This window comes from Coenobita brevimanus, chromosome 62 (genome assembly GCF_032717465.1).
Source record: "Coenobita brevimanus isolate Jiangsu-jjx chromosome 62, ASM3271746v2, whole genome shotgun sequence".
NCBI classification, from domain to species: domain Eukaryota; kingdom Metazoa; phylum Arthropoda; class Malacostraca; order Decapoda; family Coenobitidae; genus Coenobita; species Coenobita brevimanus.
Genome location: NC_137015.1, coordinates 35,303,517 through 35,324,209, shown reverse-complemented (window position 1 = coordinate 35,324,209; position 20,693 = coordinate 35,303,517). Strand labels below are relative to the sequence as shown.

At 40.3% G+C, this 20,693-nt stretch overlaps 1 protein-coding gene across 1 annotated transcript in view; it reads right to left on the bottom strand.

Annotated features, from left to right (window-relative positions):
• Nf1 (neurofibromin 1) overlaps positions 1–20,693 on the bottom strand; it is a 509,668-nt gene that overhangs the window by 255,440 nt on the left and 233,535 nt on the right. Inside the window, exons 37-39 of the mRNA XM_080275751.1 lie at positions 12,923–13,060; positions 11,621–11,801; positions 4,909–5,092 (exon numbers count right to left, since the gene is read on the bottom strand). Of these exons, the coding sequence (XP_080131877.1) occupies positions 4,909–5,092; positions 11,621–11,801; positions 12,923–13,060 (503 nt within the window). The remainder of the gene's footprint in view (positions 1–4,908; positions 5,093–11,620; positions 11,802–12,922; positions 13,061–20,693) is intronic.

The window sequence follows — 20,693 nt, the reverse complement described above, 5'->3', positions numbered from 1 at the left end:
TTGTCGTAAAATGCTGAAGCATGGGGGAGAGATGGTAGCAGAATGGATATGGAAGACATGCAGAATGGCCTGCGAAGAAGGCAGAGTCCCGGAGAACTGGAAGTCAGGTATATCAGGTATAATAATTCCCTTGTATGAAGGAAAAGAAAAAAAAAAAAAGTGTGTGGTAATCATAGGGGCATTTGTCTTCTTAGTGTAATAGGAAAAGTATATGGTAGGATACTTATTGACAGAGTTAGGGAAATAACTGAGGAATTTTGGTTAAGAACAGGGAGGTTTTAGGAAGGGAAAAGGATGTGCAGATCAGATATTCATCCTTAGGTCTTACTTGGAAGAGTTTCTAGAAAGGGGAAAGAAGTACGTGGCCTTCATGGACATGGAGAAAGCATATAACAGGGCGGACAGACAAGGAAGGTGGAAAATATTAAGAATGTGTGGGGTAAATGGGAAGCTGCTGAATGCCGTGAAGAATATGTATGAGGGTGCTAAGGCTGCAGTGCATGTGGATGGTGAACTGTGTGAATCTTTATATCTGAACGTCAGATTGAAAAAGAAATGTGTCATGTCTCCATGGCTGTTCATTCTGTGAATGGATGGGGCTACAAAAGAAATACAAGGTAGGGCAGTGGATGTCGGAGTGGCCCTAATGCGAGAGGGCAGTGTTTGGGCACTTCCTGTAATACTGTTTGCAGATGATACTGTATTAAGTGAAGGCAAAGGGGAACTGCAAGGCTTGGTGAATGAGTCTGGGAGAGGGTGTATGAAACAAACTATAAAGGTCAATGTAGGGAGGAGTATTGTTATGGCCACTAATGAAGTCACTGGTGTACACTGAGGTTGGATGATGAGGAAATGGAAAATGCGAGTGCATTTACGAACTTGGGTAGCATGATAAGTAAGGTTGGAAGTTTGGAGGATGAAGTGCTTGAAAGGGTACAACTTGGAAGGAAATTTGCTGGTTCTTTGAAACCAATGGTAAGAAATGGGGAAATGAGCATGGAAGTAAAAAAAAACGCTGCATGACGTTATTGCGATACCAACTCTAATGTACGAGAGTGAAGCTTGTACTTTGCTGGAAGGACACAAGTCAAGAGTGAGAGCAGTGGAAATGAATTATCTGAAAGGAGCATGTGAAGTTACATGGAGAGACAGACTGACAAATGAGGAAGTGGAGGAGCATTGTGGTGTGGATGTGGATGCAACAGAAAGCATTAGGAGAAATACACTGGGGTGGTTTGGCCATGTGGAAAGGATGGAGAGTGAGAGACTAACAATGAGAGTGTATGTGAGCAAGGTGGAAGGGGGCAGAGGGAGAAGAAGGCTAAGGATGAGATGAAGGGTTGGAGTAGAGAGGTTTATGAGAGAGGGTGTGTGTGAGCTGAAAGGGGCGAGGGCAGTGAAATATCGGTGGAAAGGGCGACATGGAGGCGATTATACTCAGTTTTTTTTAATCAAGGCGAAGATGCACTTGACAGATTGGTGATGATTGGCTGAATGCAACATGTCCAAATAACATCGTTGCATTTGAGTTTCGATTCATGTCACCGGTAATTATTTGAATAACGGCGATGTTATTCAGACATGTTGCATTCAGCCAATCATCACCAATCTGTCAAGTGCATCTTCACCTTGATAAAAAGAACTGAGTATAGTTTGTGGCCATCCTTTACAGGATTGAGGAGTCTGACAATAGATAGATTGAGAAAGACAGATAGTGAAATGCATAGATGAATATGAACATAACTGAAAGCAGGTGATTAACCATGGAAGTAACATAACACAAAGGAGACAGCCTGGCGGTCTCAGTCTCAAACGGTGTATGCATGCACGATTATGAAGATTACGTATACGTTTTATTATTTTCCACAGGGAGCTACAGGCACTAAGAATATTTTTCTATTAATTAAAGGTGAGAGCAAGACGCACACATGGATATGAACAGAAATGAAGGCTGTAAAAGGGTGAAGATCTGGATCATTAGTGTAAAATGGATATAGTTTTCATTTGTAGTACAAGAGTATGATCCTGTTAGTCATTTATTGTCCATCATGTGTACGAATTTCCACCTGGGGCAGTGACCCTCGGATTTATCAAAATTTCGGGTTTATTGAACCAGGCTTCCCCCCAGTTAGTTTTATAGAATGAGGGTTTACTATCCATTTAATATCATCCATCCATCCATTCATCATCCAATCCTACATTGCTCCATGAGGAGCATAGCAGCCTGGGCCTAGTCAAGTTGGTCCTGAAATTTAAGATGAGGGTGACCAGCTTCACTCATCCCTGAGTGGCATTACGTGAGCAATAAACCCAAACCACCCCTTGGATATAACTACACAGGCTCAATCCGATTGGAGCACCTAAATTACTCATTAAACCAACAGGCACCATAATTTGGTTATATAGTTGCCACCCAGCATTGCAAATGGTTTCCTGGTGTACAGGCAACTATTTGGCTTATTACTCAGTGTAAAGTCACCCATAGGCAGAAGGAATAGGAAAGAATGAAGGAAAGAAATACAGAAGTGGGAGTGTACAGTCACTCGCAGGCAGAAGGTAGGGGGAAAGAATGTAGGAAAGAAAGACAGAAGAGGAGGGAAGGAAGACAGGAAGGGGCAGACACCCAAAGCAGTACTACATCGAGTAAATGGATGGAGAACGCCCACACCTATCACAACATTTAATATCAACATACCTATATCCACTAAATATCAGTATGGTTTCCTGAAAAGGATACAGAAGGATGCTAACTTACCATAAGCAAAAAACTTGGAGGTGCTGTGCTTGGGCACCACCAAAACTCAAGAGGTTATGGTCTTAAGCCTGTTTGCTACATTCAGATTAAGAAAATTTCTAGAGCAACACTTTTTGCTTGAACTATTGATCAGTATGATAAAATTCCATTTGCAGGAGATACAACGAAACTTGTGCCACATATGGATGGTGGTCGCATCACTATATCCCTACTCAAATTTATGGCTGAATCGGTAGAGAGGCGGCGTGCAGTCCTAATGGACCCAGGATCGAATCCCAGCTGGGGCGGGGAACAGTTAAAAGGATTTGAATTTCCTAAAAGCAGAATTTCCTGATCTACCAGATGACCCGCCAACACGTCGAAAAAATACCCCCGTTAATATTAACCCGCCCCATCCCGAGCACTTTTCCACCACTGACTCCCCCTAATCCCGATTATTTTTGGAAATTTTTTTTTTTGGCTCAAACCTCCGCTTTTGGTGAGAAACATCGAAAATTCATAGAGAAATCGCTCACCTGAGGTTTAAAATACTCGATCCAGGTAGGAGTACCTCCTTACCTTACAGGGTTTTCTATCAGGCTGGCTGCAAAGAAAACGAGTTCTGTGGGAGGATAACTATTCCACACCACTCATAAACGGTATTTATTTATTTATTTGGTACGAATTTATATGTAGAACGAGAGTATATTGGTTTTCAAACGGTAATATAGGCATTATATGCATTGTTTCACTCACTAACTCATCACCATTCCTGATCTTTTTTTGCCACATTACCTGATCATCATTTCTGACTGTTTCTTCCTCTAATGTTTGTCCTCCACATTGTCATCGATTGGGGAATCACTCTGGCCCTGAATTTCGTACCGTGGCATGACATGGCTTTACTGGCCAGGTCACTGATAACAGGTGAATTGCTGAGAAAAGGGCATGCAGCAGGGGCAGGAGGTTATGCTGGGTAAGGCATTGTCCCTGCCTGGCATCTTGTAGAGGAAGGTGTCCCGTGTATACGTGCCAAAAATCACTCATGAAAATTGAAAATTTTGCAAATTAGGGACCTTGCAATTGATTCGCGTTTATGTACGTTGACGGGATTGGCAGTGACAAAACGTGTGGACGTTACTTCGCGTCGACGGGACGCCGCGGGTTAATACACCAGTTCTGTATGAGACAGCCCTAGCATGTATTCAATATGGACGATGGGTGTTAGCGCCGAAGTGGTGACATGTGGAGGTGTAGGAGGCCTACTGGGTCTTGGGACAGGTCACTGCCTCCGAGAAATAGGCCCTGAAGCCTTTGCCCAGAGTTGGACATGTAAAAATTATATATTATATATATATATATATATATATATATATATATATATATATATATATATATATATATATATATATATATACACATATATATATATATATATATATATATATATATATATATATATATATATATATATATATATATAAAAGACTGCACACAATTTCAATAATTCTTTTTCATTAAAGCAAAATTCTTAATTTTATGAGTGTACAGTAAACCCTTGATATTCCCCGGGGGTTACGGAACAGAGACCCCCACGAGAATGGAAAATCCACGAGCATCAAATTAGTTACTCCTCCTACACTGAAAATATGCCTACATGATAAAGAAAAAATTTTCTGATGCTTTAATTATCTTTAATTATAATGATAAATGATTAAGCATGAACATAATGCAAAATACAATAAACTGAACAATACTGTAAAAGGTTTAAAGAATACCATACAGTACTGTAATGTCAATATAGTCTCATCAGTTCTCATCAATGTACAATACATACTCTTCAATTCACTTTTCTGTAGGAAGATTAATTATTGAAAATGTAGTTAAGTAGGCTGAGTTATGCTTGATGTGTGACGTAAGTATGTCCGTGCCATTCAAACTCCGCATTTTTAAATTTATTTCACTGTTCATTATTATTTATCACCAGAGTGAAAAATCCATGAGTAATCAAATCTCTGAGCTCCAAGTCCACGTGCAACAATGGTTTACTGTATGTGCAAAAGTTAATACACAGCTTTGCCCCTTGTAACTCTGATTTTAAGACTATGACATTCAAAATACTTAATAGCACTGAAAGATGAACTTGCCATTACTAACTCAAGATTCTGGCATACCTGGTGAGGTTTGGTAACCAGGGTGTCATGTACTCGAGGCACAGATGTTTCAGCTCTATGCTGGAGGCTCGAAAGCCCTGTATACACTCCTCCAGGAACTCTAATGTCAGGTGAGGTTCATTGACACCAAGCTTCTCACTTACACTCTTGATGAAGATTGTGTTGTTTGATGGGATACACAAACCTGGGATGAAGGGGAGGTTGAGTTACTACGGTGTCTTGATACTTAAAGGTCAAGGATATAAAAACAGTAAAGGTAACATCATAACATCAAAAGGGTGCAGTCCAAGCCTTGGTTACTGTATTCCAAAGCATTTAAAGATATGTAGCCAAGATATGGCCTTGGTGACATCATATACTGTAACTCGGAAACCTACACAAGCACCATTTTGAACACCATTTCTGCAAAAGTATGCTGTACATAAGGATGCAATATATGAATATAGAAATTCTTTACATTAGGACTGTGATGTGCTGCTGAAAAGCCAATAAGTTAATCATTCATTCATCATCTAATCCAAGGTTGCCCCATGAGGAGTACAGGTAACTCGCACGGAACACGATCTCATGGAACGCGCTCGCAATTATACACGGTAAGGGCTGGGATACATATAAGACAACGTAAGATTAAAAAACCATTATGAAAACTACAAATTAACGCAGGAGAGGCCTTTGAAAGATCAAATCCTCAAACGTAACCGCAGCGCACGGTTTGTTTTGATTACATGACGATCTAGGCGGGAAATTATTCAGTGAGTGAGACATTCCCGAGTACAGTAGCACAGTATTTGTAAGTTAAATATTTACAGTACTGTACTGTTCTGGTAAGTTTATGTGCAACTTAAAGTACTATTAAATAACGTTAAAGCAAGAAATAAAGTCTTATAACCAGTTTACCTGATAGGCGTCAGAATATTGCCTTTTTTATTTGTTCGTTTTTTCCACAGTACTGTACAGTATTTGTAAGTTAAATATTTACTGTTCTCGTATGTACTGTACTTGTAAGCACTTAAATAAAGTTAAATCATTAAATAAAGCCTTGTAACCAGTTAACCCGAATTATATGATTACCAATGATCAGTGTCAGAATATTGCCTTTTTTGTTGTTCGTTAAACTCTTACTGTACTGCTTTTCTACAGTACTGTATTTGTAAGTTAAATATTTACTGTTCTGGTATGTACTTGTAAGCAATTAAAGCATTAAATAAAGCCTTGTAACCAGTTAACCTGATTTATATGATTACCCATGATCGGCATCAGAATATTGCCTTTTTTGTTTGTTCGTTAGACTTATAATAAGAGAAAAATACATTTTTGTCTTGGTATCTTTACCTATTTGCTCAGGTTTGCTGTAATGGTTTGGATCATTTGATGCATTGCAACTTGTAGAAAACTGTGAAAACTTTCGGGAAGTGAACGAAAATCTGGGACATGAGACTGACCTTGACTTCACCCTCTCATGTATCATCTGTCAGTTCACCACCTGCTATCGTGATGAGTGGATGTACGATTTTTTCGCTCGTGGCCATGCCTAACCACACATAGTTACACCCATTATCTCGACCCAGACAGAAAATACAATCTTTTTCCTCCCTTGCAAAACACAAACAACCACCCTGTTTACGAGACAGCAATATATATTGCGAAAATAACAAGGTAAAATGATAAAGATGAACGTAAAATGATAGAGAAAGATGAACATGTTATGACGGAAGAAGTACGTTTTCCCCGTCTTTAAACGTATTTATTTCTGCTTTGTATCTGTATTCGTAATAATTGGACTTATTGTTAGTTCTGAAACTGCATTACGATTCTATTTTTAGCCATTCTCTTGGTGTGGGAGCTGGAAGTTGTGACACAACTTCCTTATTGCTAATCGGACTGACCCTCCACTTTATTCTTCCGTGGCAGAGTCTAGCCTTGGAGGACGTGCAGTTTTCTCATTTAGGACTGAAAATTCAACTCTTTCGCTCCCTTTTCCAAGCATGGGCACAACGATAACGTAAAAAATAACTCGAAACTACCATAAACATATATCAAAAAGGTGAAAACGTATTCATAACATTTTTTTTTTTTTTTTCAGCCATTCCTAACAGATTATGTACTGAAATCATTCGATATCACAGTACTGCATTTCTAAGTTAAATATGTACTGTTCTGGTATGTACTTGTAGGTTAAAGCACTGGTACCAGTTAACCTGATTTATATGATTACCTATGATCGGAGTCGGAATGTTTCCTTGTGTTTACGTACAGTATTTGTGTGTTGAAGTTTTGCTCTGGAGTACTGTATTTGTGAGTTATAACATTAAATAAACCTTCTAACCACTTAAAGTGCTTTCTAGTGATTACCAGTGACAGATAACAGCAAAACAACACATTTGGGGGGTCTAGGGAGCAAAATATGAAGTAGTTTAAATATACGCAATTTCGCACCTAACACGGCACGGTAGGAACGAAACCCACGTGTTCCGTGCGAGTTACCTGTATATGAGTCCGGGGCTAGGTAGGTTTGTCCTGAGATTTAAGATGTGAGTGACTGGCCTCACTCATCCCTGAGTGGCATTACATTAGCAACAAATAACCACCTCTTGGATATAAACCTGCACCAGCTCAATTCAACTGGGATGCCTTAATTGCCCACTAAACCACCAGGTGTCGTAATTTGGTTATATGATTACCACCCAGTGTAGTAAATGGTTTCCTGGTGTACAGGAAACCATTTGTCTTGTCACTCAGTGTAGAGTCACCTGTAGAAAGAAGGAAGAGGAAAGAATGAAGAAATAAGTTAGCTGTAAAAATATATATATATATATATATAACTCCTTAGAATGTGAGTTCAGTATATTTACTGTTTCTGTACAGTGATTTATTATAATGGATGACATACTAGATTATACAGCCTAATGTACTGTAGATCCTCTTCATACTGGAAGAGGATCCCAGTCAGACCTAGACTGACATCTTCATCCATCCATCCACCCATCAACCAGTCCTACGTTGCCCCAAGAGGAGCGTGGAAGCCAGGGGCTAGGCAAGTTGGTCCTAACATTTAAGGTGAGAGTGACCAGCCTCACTCATCCCTGAGTGGCACTACATGAGCAAAAAACCCCAACCATCCCTTGGATATAAACCTTCACTGGCTGAATCCTATTGGAGAGCCTTAATTACTCATTAAACCACCAGGTGCCATAATTTGGTTATATGGTTACCACCCACCATAATAAATGGTTTCCTGGTGTGAAGGAAACCATTTCGCTTGTCACTCAGTATAGTCACCCACAGGTAGACTTCGTAATAAACACAATTTCATTATAATTCATCAATCAATATATTTAACGCAACTGAAAATTCCACTCTGGGAATTTTTCACTGGGAGACCTACTGATGCTAAAAGTACGTTTAAATAAAAATGACACATTAATGTATAATACTGCTAACATAAAAATGCAAGTCTAACCTGGAATACTAAAGAACTGCAGTAAATGAACAGCTAACATCAACCCTGGGAGGTGTCTGGTACCTAGACACATAACCAACACACTTAGGCAGGATACCTGGCAGCAAGACATGTCTTAGTCCAACTGAGTCTCTCTCACTTTTACAGATCTTATTACACACCTCAGATTTTTTTTTCATTAAACAACTGTTGGGAATTAATTTGTTAGCTTATGCACATGGCTTAGCTTCCAGTCCATAAAAAGCATTAACTGAACCATGTCAAGCCAATATATGGAGATTCCTGAAGACATGGCATGGCATCATGGCAGGCAGCAGGAAATTCAAGACTTCCTCCTGCCAATCATTTCCATTTCGCTTAACTAAAAATGGACCAAACCACACCAAAATGAATGGGATGGGGGGATTATGACCCCTCCAAGCAGTAATGCTGGCAGCATTTGTAAAGGAGGTTGCTGTTGTTTACATGGTTCAAAATCATTATGGAACTAAACTCCTTAATCACCTCCTTCACTACTAGGGGGCTTCCGTACACTCAAGTAGACTGCCTTGAGGTAACAATGACAAAATATAATCATCATCAGTATAATGTTAATCAAAGGATTAACCCATCCACGAGGATATTCAAATCTGAGTACAGTAATTACTTGATTATCTGGGCACTCTGTATCCAGACATTAGACTTTTAGCTCTATCAAATCTGTATCTGGATTTATTTGTCCATATCCGAATGTAACAGATATGACATCGGCATCTGGCCAGCCTACAAAATAAAAAAAAACTGGTTGGGTGGCCAGCCAGTCTCTCCCACCACAAGTGGGTAATAGACAGAACCCACAAGCTAGGCAAACAGGCTGTCCGGTTCCCTACCAAACGGTCAAAATTCCCTAGCCGCCCCTATAACCTGGAAAATTCAGCCGGTGCGAGGGTAATACAGGCATGAAACCCACAAACAGAGGAAAATGGCTGGCTGGCTCCCTACCGAATGGTCAACATCCCTCGGCAGTCCAGATCGCTTAGAAGGTTCCACCAGTGCTCAAACAATACAGGCCCGTAACGCAAAGATAAGCAAAATGGCTGTCCAGTTCCCTAATGAATGGCAAAAGTCCCCCAGCATCCTGGATCACTCGGATACTAATGGCCGTGCGCTAGTAATACAGGCTGCAACCCATAAGATGAGCAAAGATGACCATCTGGCTCCCTAACAAAATAGTCAATGTCCCTCTGCCGCTTTTGCTCCTCACCCCCTGTCCCTCCTCCATCCCCCTCCAAGTTCAGAGTTGCCTGGTGTATCTCTCTCCCTATCCCTCCACCCTCCCTCTCCTACCTCTGCTTAGTACCTGCCCTCTCCCACCATCCCTCCATCACCACCAGGGAGTTGTTTAGCTTTTGGCAATGTAATTGAATATTAGTGGTCGTACTGAAACTCTGAAAACACCATGAGAAAGCTCGTGAGATTCCGCATCATATAATCTTAGCTCTTGCATGGTGTGGGCAAAATTTTGCACTAATATATTGAGAAGTTATTTGATGCTATTTTGTACTCTTGAATTAGTTTATTCTCACTGCATTTCTGTACATTTACTCATCAGTTTTGCATGTTTTTATTAGCTTATAGTATAAGCACCAGGAAAGATGAAGGTATACAATTTAAATCAACACAACCAATTTCTGGGGGCAAATATGGCCAGGGAAACATTTTTTTGTGTGTGCACAGAAGCAGTCATTGTTTGGTTCTCAGTGTTTCCCCAAAACAAACAGAAAACTTACGGTTCCCGAGAGAGTTGACATTGTCTTTAAAACCGTCTTCACTGATTTTTTGGTGGATTTCTGCTGTTTATGCATTGCCTTCTTAATGACTGGCATTACACTGAATATTCCCGTGTGTATTTTGATGTCTACATAGCTGAAAGACCAAAGAAGACTGCCACAATCAGGAGGGATACTGTACACTACATATAGGTAATGTCATCATCATCATCATCATCATCATCTGGACCTCCTTTCCCACCCTGGGGCAGGGTAAGGAGTAGCAATGGGTAAGGTATCTGTGGATTTTCATTGGTTATCCATTGCTTTCTTAGTGTCTAATATTATACTGGATATTTCCATGTGTGTTTTGATGTCTAAATACAGCTGAAAGACTGGAGAACACTGCCACAAATAGAAGGAAGTACTGTACATACAGGCTGGGTATAAGCAGTGGGTTGAGTACAGGTAGGGTATAGGTACAGTATAGGATACTGCTCCATATCCGGATATTCCTCTGGCTCTGTTACGTCATGATAATCGTGGGATTACTGTACTTCATTCTTACTAACTGGATAATTTTATTCAACATGGAAAAACCACACATACTCAAAGGGTTAATCTCTGCTGCATGCAGCTTCACGCAATGAAACTGTAGAGTCAAATGGTTCTAAACTGCAGCATCTGTATCTACATCATACTTTGACCACTCCTTCATTCACTCATGCATACATAGATGCAATATCCACACAAGAGCACAAACTCATGCAACATTTATCCATCTCACTCCTTGTCCAGACAAGCTTGGGGTCACAAGATGTCCTTGACTACCTCTCCTTCTGCTATGCACTTTCATTAACACCTAACCTATGCATTTAATTATCTACATTTAGCTACTTCTCATTCTATTCCAACTTATCTTCCCTTAAAATTAAGCCTATCCCTCCACCTCACTATGAGTAATACTCTCATTCTCCTGGCCAAAACTACGTATCTCTCCAATTAAATTACAGTCTGTATCTCTTTCTCACATTTGCTTTACAGCTGCATCTATCATATCATCCTGACCCTTATTCCTATCTAAAGATGGGATGAGGTATGATCCAGAATTCAAACCTTGTGCAGCCGCCTATCAAGTCATCAGTTCACTTTCATTTCATTCCAGGTCACTTCATTATCAACATCCTGGTCCCTTTTCACACCTAGGATAGGGTGCAATATGATCCAGAAAACATCTGAAGAAGTAAGAAAGGTGGAGATCAATAAGCTCAGTGATATGGGCTACACAGTTGCTCAGCCTATAACTATGCATCCCCCAATCCTTAACTATCTTTCTCCAATTTATAACTATCTATCCTTCATAACTCACTAGTCCAGTCGTTCACGTGGTTTCAAGCAGCTGCTCCCCCCATTTAACACTCCCCTCCCAATTACCACTCTGCAGTACTATACTGTTCTCTACAATATTCTCCCACTTCCCTAAATCGGTCATCTAGTCACTCACCTGATGTCTCGAGCAGCTGCCCCTCAATCTTAAGGTCAAAGGTAGCAGTGAGGGCACAGAGGAGGTTGTACGCAGCAGTGCGAAGGTTGGGATCAAGAGAGCCTAAGTTGAGGAGGGCCATATTGAGCAGCGTCCCAGGCACATCCTTAGGTCTAATCTTCTGGTGCACAGTTACCGAATCCTGCCATCAGCAATAAGTAAGGTCAGCGGAAACATATACACATACACATATGAAGACAGGCGAGGGGCATAATGAAAGTTATATATTAATCCTAATGATAAAACAATGAAAGATAAATGCTTATTAAAGTCAAAAGTGAGTTATTAAATGTCTGATAATGTTAAAACAGAGCAGAATAATATTAAAGTTACATATTTCTTCTCAATGCTCAAACAGTGAAAGTTATATGATTATTATCAATGCAAAAACAGCAAAATTGGGGGTTTAAGGTTAGACTTAATAAAGCCAAATAAGGACAGTGCAGCTTCAAGCATTTACTTTTAATGTTGGTGGTAGGTGGTGAAGACCATCATCCAATAACTTGATGTAGTTCTGCCTACTTCTTCCTAAACCTTTATCATTTCTTTTATGTGTCTGTCCTCTCTTCTTATTTATCCCTTCCTTTCACAGTTTATTACTTTTCTTTCCACTTCAGGTGGTTATACATTGAGTGACTAGTCTTATGATTTCCTGTAACCCTGGAAATCATTTCCAATGCTGGGTGGTAACCATATAACCAAATACTGGGGTGACATGGAGCCAACTACAGTGCCCGTTAACTGGGTGGAGAGACAAATGTGGCATCCATCCAGAATCTAACCTGCATGATCTTCCTCACACCTAACTGTGGCGAGGTGCTGTCTACCACAGGAGAACATCAGTTCACTGCATATGGCCAGGCATGGGTGGTTGCTTGCCTGAGGTTGATGGGTCTGATCAGCCAGACAGGCTGGGGTTACTCAAAAACTTCTGATGTTAATAATAGCCAGGGGATAAATTGAAAAGTTTAAATAATTATTTTAAACATTCAAAGCAGCTGCAAGACAGACAGAAGCTTATAGTTTAATTCAAATACCAAGAACGGAAAAAGTAGTCCATCAAAATTTCCAGTTCTGTTCTCGGTGCTATGAATGGCAGCGAAATGACAGGAAATATGAGTTTATTGCCAACGTACAGCATGGCAACAAGGGAGGGACAAGAAATTTTAGCTTATCATCAATGTAAAGAATGGCAATAAAAGGGATAGAATTTGAACTGAGACAGTAAAAATTGAATAGTTTTTTTGTGTATGGTGTACTCACAGGCTGTGAGAGCTCCCATCTGGCCCTGATGTGGATGATGGCTTGAACAATGCTATCACAGTCGTTGTGGATGAAGGACAAGGGGCCAGATTCATTGGCAATCGTCAGCGTGAACTGGTTGTCATCCACCAGACATACCTGCCATCAAACATATTATACTGTATAACCATTATCAATCTGACATCTTCCCATAAAATTATGGCATGAGGTATGGTCCAGAACGCACGGAAAGAGAAGAACGTGACAGAGAGAGAATTATAAACAGTACGCCCAGTGAAATGGACCACACTCATTCTCTCACCATTCAAGTCCCCGAAATCCTGACTCCATACCATCAGTTTTCATTCCTATTCAACATGAACACTATTTTATCCTTACTACTGCTACACCAATTTATTCAGCTTAGGAAGCATCCCTCAGAATGAAAACAACAAACACAATCTCAGCCATTTCTGTATGATCGTCTATAGTGTTTTATTCTTCCAACTGCCAAATAAATATACTCGGCCTTTGTAGGAACTCTTATAGTGAAAGAGTGAATGTAGGAAACAAAGCAAAGATTTTTTTTTTTTTTTTTTTTCTCAGAGCCTGCAAAAGTTATCACTACCAAATTATGCCAAAGTCAAAATATAAATTTTTTAAAATGCCAATTTTCAATTAACTGTTGTTCATCATATACAAATACCATACAGCTACTTAAGCCAATGTTTTCTGTTCCTTTAGCTCCTGAAGTGTGGTAGGTGGGGGCATCCATCATCCACGCACTCAATGTAGTGCTGCCTTATGGTCTCTACACTGAGTGGCAAACCAAATGGTTTCCTATAACCCTAGAAACCATTTACTACAATGGGTGGTAACCATATAACTAAATTATGGTGCCTGGTGGTTTACTGCAGTGGGTAATTAAGGTGCTCCAATTGGATTGAGCCTATTGTGGGTTTATATCTAAGGGAGGACTGGGGTTTATTGCTCACATAATGCCACTCAGGGATGAGTGAGACTGGTCACTCTCATCTTCAATGTCAGGACCAACCTGCCTAGCCCTGGGCTCCTACACTCCTCATGGGGCAACACAGGATTAGATGATGAATGAATGAATCAATTAACTCCTGAATAATCAAACCAGAAGTATGTGTATCACAAAACAATGTAACATTAGCAGTACCATGGCAACTCCCTTTCGGGGGGGTTCCTTATGAGGAAGCATCATTCTAATACATGTAAGCAGTACTGTACAACATTGCCTCCAAACATCTTATATACAGTAACCTCTCAACTAACGCGAGTTTAAAAAAAATGCGTTTTCATTTTAACATGAGCAAATATTTAAGGAGATATGTTTAACTAACAAGGGTTTCTCGATTTAATGTGACATTACACGTACTGTATGTGATGGTTTCAAATTAGCCGCATGCGCCTTGGACAGTCCCGAGCTGAGAAACCATGTGTGGCAGTTTATGCATAAAATACAATTTTTTATTTGCCTGTTGCTTAAACTGGTTTTATATATTCGAAAATGAAGTTTGGCCCCATTCTGAGCTTTTTGGCTCATTTTTGAACAAAACTTGGCCAGGACAGTGATGGCAGATCTAAATTGCAACAACTTGATGCTGCAGAACAGAAAGAAGAAAACCACTCAGACCAAGACTGAGCAGTTCTTTATGAAGAAGACAGAAAACTTAAGGGAGTTATCTTCATCACCAGTAGCACGGGAGTAAGAGGAAAAGGAAGAGGAAGGACAACAGAGCGAGGAGGGACAACAAATTTAGGAGGGAGAGTGGCGGGAGGTAGGGGAGCAGGGTGAGAAGGGACAGCAGCAGACAACGAGTGATGCATAGATGAAGTGAGGCAATGTTGTTATTGTTTGTGACCTACTTACTGTAATGAAAATGTTGCTTTTACTGTAGTGTTTTTATGACCTACTAATGCATTAATAATGTTGAGGAACTTTCACAATGCCATGAACGAAGCAGAATTGAAAGAAAATCCATGTAAAAAACGAAAACTATGTATTTGGGGAGAAGTAAACAACACTTTGGCCCAACTAAGGCTCAAAGGTTGTTTATTTCTCCCCAAATATACTGCTTTTGTTTTTTAAGTGGATTTTCTTTCAAATTAATATTGTTGCTTTTAAGTTTAGAGTAGCATAACTCCTCAAATGGGCAGACTTTCCCAGAGTCCAGGAATGTAACCCCCAATATTACAATTGTTTCTTATGGGAAAATTATGTTTAAATAACATGTTTTTAATTAACGCGACCTCTCCAGGAACCTAACCCTCACGTTATTTGAGAGGTTACTGTATTTAGTTAAGAGTGTATTAGAGCAGCCCAGCCATGTATGGCATATGCAAGCTGGCTGCTATACTATAATACATATGCAAAGAACAGTGCCATAATTACTTAAATTACTTTCTATTTGTGATAAGTCACCTAACATCCTGTCAATGATCACTATCAAATCTATACATAATGTTAGGAAGAGGCAACCTTGACCAAATCAATACCAAAACTAATTGCTATCTGTAGTCTTTATGACAATAATTCTGACATTTTCACACCCAAAGATGAGGTGCGGTAGGATTCAGAAACAGGGGAAAAAGTATGAAAGTGGGAGAACCATCAATAGCATGTCTACTGAAATCCCCCACACAAGCATTGAAGCCCCAGAATCATGGCTCTAGCTCACAAGCCTAACCATCTGCTTATATAAATTTTTTTCTTTGTACATACATATTACATACACCTGCCAGACAGATTAAATATCCTCCTCCTCTTCCTCCTCCTCATCATCATCATCATCATCTAATCCTGTCTTACCCCACAAGGAGCGTAGAAGACCGGGGCTAGGCAAGTTGGTCCTGACATTTAACCCCTCCGTGGCTGAAGGCCCGGAATTTTCCCTGCACGTCAGGCTGATGCCAGGGCCATTTTTTGAAGTTTCGAAAGTTGATTTTTTTTCTTGCCATATCGAAGAGAAAGTTCAGACGCACCTAACAGTGCAAATCCCAGCTTCCTAGACTCATTTTGTGGCTTGCAATGGAGCGCGGAAGTTGCAGAAATATTGGCAACTGATAGCGCCGCCCAGGGGCATTGCCGCAACGCAACTGGGCAGCTGTTGTTATTTTTTTGTTTTACCTCCCGAAACAATGCGAATGGTGCTGAAATGTTGTGCATATATGAGATATGATGATATCAAATGATTTCAGTACATAATCTGTTTGGAATGGCTGGAAAAAAAACTTATGAATACTTTTTCACCTTTCTGATATAAAATATGTTTATGGTAGTTTCAAGTTATTTTTTAAGTTATCGTTGTGCCCATGCTTGGAAAAGGGAGTGAAAGAGTTGAATTTTCAGCCCTAAATGAGAAAACTGCATGTCCTCCAAGGCTTGACTCTGCCACAGGAGAATAAAGTGGAGGGTCAGATCCGATTAGCAATAAGGAAGTTGAATCGCATGTTCAAGCTCCCACACCACGAGCATGGCTAAAAATAGAATCGTAATGGAGTTTCAGAACTAAGAAAAAGTCTAATTATTACGAATACAGAGACAAAGCAGAAATAGGGGGAAAATGTATTTTTTCTGTAATAACATGTTCATCTTTCTTTATCATTTTACGTTCATCTTTATCATTTTACCTTGTTATTTTCGTAATATATATTGTTGTCTCATAAACAGGGTGGTTGTGTGTGTTTTGCATGGGAGGAAAAAGATTGTATTTTCTGTCTGGGTCGAGATAATGGGTGTAACTATGTGTTTTTAGGCATAGCCACGAGCGAAAAAATTGTACATCCACTCGTCACGACAGCAGGTGGTGAACTGACAGATGACATATGAGAGGGTGAAGTCAAGGTCAGTCTCATGTCCCAGATTTTTGTTCACTTCCCAAAACTTTTCACGGTTTTCTACAACTTGCACTGCATCAAATGATTCAAACCATTACAGCAAACCTGAGCAAATAGGTAAAGATACCAAGACAAAAATGTATTTTTCACATATTATCATATCTTTTTTGTATGTGCCTGTATTACTTCATAATCGTAAAAAGGTGGTTGTGTGTGTTTTGCAAGAGAGGACAAAGATGGTATGTTGTGCCTGGGTCGAGATAATGGGTGTAGTTGTGCTTGTTTAGGAATGGCTAGGAGCGAAAAAATTGAAAATCCACTCATCACAGTAGCTGGCTCTGAACTGCTTGTTGCGGTGTATGGGAGTGTAGTGTTGGTCAGTGTGAAGACGTTCAGACCGTTTGATCACTTCCCCAAAATTTTTGCAGTTTTTTATAGGCCGCACTCAAACGACGCCTGCGGCCATTTATCGGCTAAACGTCATTCGACGCCGGCGGCCACGGAGGGGTTAAGATAAGAGTATCAACCTCACTCATCCCTGAGTGGCATTACATGAGCAATTAACCCCAACCATCCCTTGGATATAAACCTGCACCGGCTCAATCCGATTGGAGCGCCTTAATTAGTCACTAAACCGCCAGGTGCCATAATTTGGTTATATGGTTACCGCCCAGTGTAGTAAATGGTTTCCTGGTGTACGGGAAACCATTAGGCTTGTCACTCAGTGTAGAGTCACCCACAGGCAGAAGGAAGGGGAAAGAATGAAGGAAAGAAAGACAGAAGACATATTAAATTTACTGACTATATATGTGGAATGCATGTAGGGACTGCTTAGTTAGGAATGCTAAAGCGGTGTGTGGTGTTGCAAGAGTAACAATTAAGAAGAAAGGTATGGCACTGTGGGATGAAGAGGTTAAGAGAGCAGTGGAGGAAAAAAAGAAGTGGCTTGAGTGGACACAGGACAGGGGTTCAATTGAAATAAGAACTGAATATACTGAGAGCAGGAAGCACATAGAGACTAGTGAAGTGGAAAAAGGAGGTAAATGATGATCTAAGAAGAAAAATGAATGCAAATTACTCTGAAAATAGAAGGTTATTCCGGAAAGAGGTGTGAAAATGTAGAAGTGACAGTGGAATGAAATGTCAAAGTGCGAAGGATGTAAGTGGTAGATTATTAACCCATGGGGATGAAGTAAGGACCAGATGGAAAGAATATTTTGAAAATCTGATGAATGGGAATGGAGGGAGCAGTGTGGTTGTAAACATGATTGGTTTGGGGGATGTGCAGAGAATAAATGAAGTGCCAGGAAATATTACACTTGCCGAAGTGAAGCATGATATGAAATGCGTGAAAAATGTGAAGGCATCTGGTGTTGATGAGGTGTATGCAGGGATGATTAAGCGTAATGGAGAGAGTGGAATGCAATGTTTGTTGGAGATATGTAGGAAGGAATGGAAGTGTGAAACTGTGCCAGTTGAGTGGAAAAAGGCTGCAGTTGTACCCCTGTACAAAAATAAAGGTGAGCAAAGTGAGTTCAAGAATTATCGTGGCATTAGTCTACTGAGTGTTGTTGGGAAGGCATATGAAAGAATTATTATTGAGAAAGTAAAAGAGATATCAGAAGGCCTAGTGAGTGATGAACAGGATGGAAAAAGGAGTGGAAGAGAATATGTGTATTAAATATTTGCAGTGAGACAGATAGTGGAGAAGGCTTATGGGAAGAATATTAGGTGTTTATGGTAATTATGGATCTGGAAAAAGCATTCGACAACACAGACAGAGAAGGATCGTGGAAGGTTCTGCGCATGTATGATGTGGATGGTAAGCTGATAGGTGCCGTTATGGGTTTTTATGATGGTAGTGAGGCATGTGTACGGGTAAATGGGCATATAAGAGAATTGTTCGTGATCAATGTGGGCATGCGACAAGACTGTCTGATGTCCTCACGGTTGTTAAATATACTGAATATATGGATGGGATGACGAAAGAAGTAAAAACAAGAGAAATGGAGAAAGGGATGGCATTGCTAATGAATGGTGGTGGATGGAATATCTCAAATTTGATATAAGCTGATGATGTAGTACTACCTGCAAAATACCGGACAAGAGCTTGGTAGATTAGTACAGAGTTTTGTAGATGTCTGTGAGCATTGTGCCTTGAGAGTAAATGTGCAAAATAGTAAAGTGGTGGCTACTGAGAGAGAAGGTGACTCCCACTGTGATGTTACAGTGAATGAAGAGAGACTGGAATTGGTGAGGGAGATCAAATACCTGGGTACAATGATAGAAAAGAAAGGAAAATGTGCAAAAGAAGTGGAAAGCAGAGTGACACAAGGATGGAAAGTAGCTGGTGCTATGAAGGCCTTTATTAGAAACAGATGCTTGAGTGTTGCAGCGGCACGAGGCTTACATAAAGGAATGTTAGTGCCAACTTTAACATACAAGCGTAAGACTATGGTGCAGAAAGTCAAATGGCCACCCCTTACGGGATTATGGCGTCTGACAGTAGATAGTAGTAGATAGATGAAAACGAAAAGTCGTGGGTTAGAGCAGTGGAGATGGGACTCTTGAGAAATTTATGTAGGGTACAGAGAGTAGATAGGATACAGAATAATGTGATTCATGAAAGATGGGGAGTGAGGAAATCTCTGGACAACAGAATCAAAGAGAGTGCACTGAGATGGTATGGCCATGAGGAGAGAATGGATAATAACAGATGGTGAAAAAGGTATATCTGAGCAAATCTGAAGAAGGGTGGAGGTAAGGTAGCCCAAGATGAAGGTGGAGATATGGTGGACGAGTGTGCGTGGAAAAGATGTATGGAAGTTGGTGAGGCAAAGGGACTGACAAGAGATTTAGCTGGCTAGATGAATTTTGTGCAAAGAAGCACATGACCAGGGATTTGGCAACCCTTTTTAAAATGACAGCATTCAAACTGATCATCAGATAGGTTTATATGAAGCTACAGTATGGGGTGAAACCTTTAGGCTTATCAGCCAGGATTCCGTAGGCTTGAATGATGAGTGAATGGAAGCATGGCCCAGTGAACTGGGCAAACTTTGGCTGTCTGGACATTGCTACTCCTCACCCCACCCTACAGTGGGAAAGGAGGTCTGGATGATGATGATGAATATATACACACCTTGGTCCCAATTAATGCCCCTATATGTCGGATCCGCAAGCATGCGCTGTTTGATATCACGCTAATTGATACACATAACTTATGGGGAAAAATTCATTTGGTGGATGAGTGACTCCAACTTTTGGGGATTAAACTTTTAAACACTGATAATTACCCTTGTCCTTAATAACAGTATACAGTAAGTTCATACGTGCACACGTACACATTTTTTTTTGTGTGTGTGTCCGACTCTGGGCATAGGCTTCACAGCCGGTTCCCAAGGCCCAGTAGCCCTCCTACATACTATGCACCTCTACCTGTCACCACTTTGGTGCTAACACCCACCGTCCAAATTGAATACATGCTAGGGCTGTCTCATACAGGACTGGTGTGTTGGTATTAGAGGGGGTATTTTTACAACATGTCAGCAGGTCTACTGGTAGATCAGTAAAGTCTGACTTTATGAAATTCAAATCCTTAAACTGTTCCCTGTCCCAGTGGGGATTTGAAACTGTGTCTGGTAGGACTGCAGGCCACCTCTCTACTGACTGAGCCATCGCCTCCCCCATACCATCAACGAGCTCCTCTAAACTGGTTTGCTGCCTCTCTCTCTCTCTCTCGTAAATAATAGAAAGTATAATAATACGCACCCAAATCGCACTAAAATCATATGAGAGTGGCTGAATGTGTTATTTTATACTGTGAATTACTGTGATAAAATGCAGGTGATTCTGTGATATTTTGGCAATAATACAGCAAAGTCATATGATAAACGCATTAGCTAGTGAACATTTTTGCGGTTGC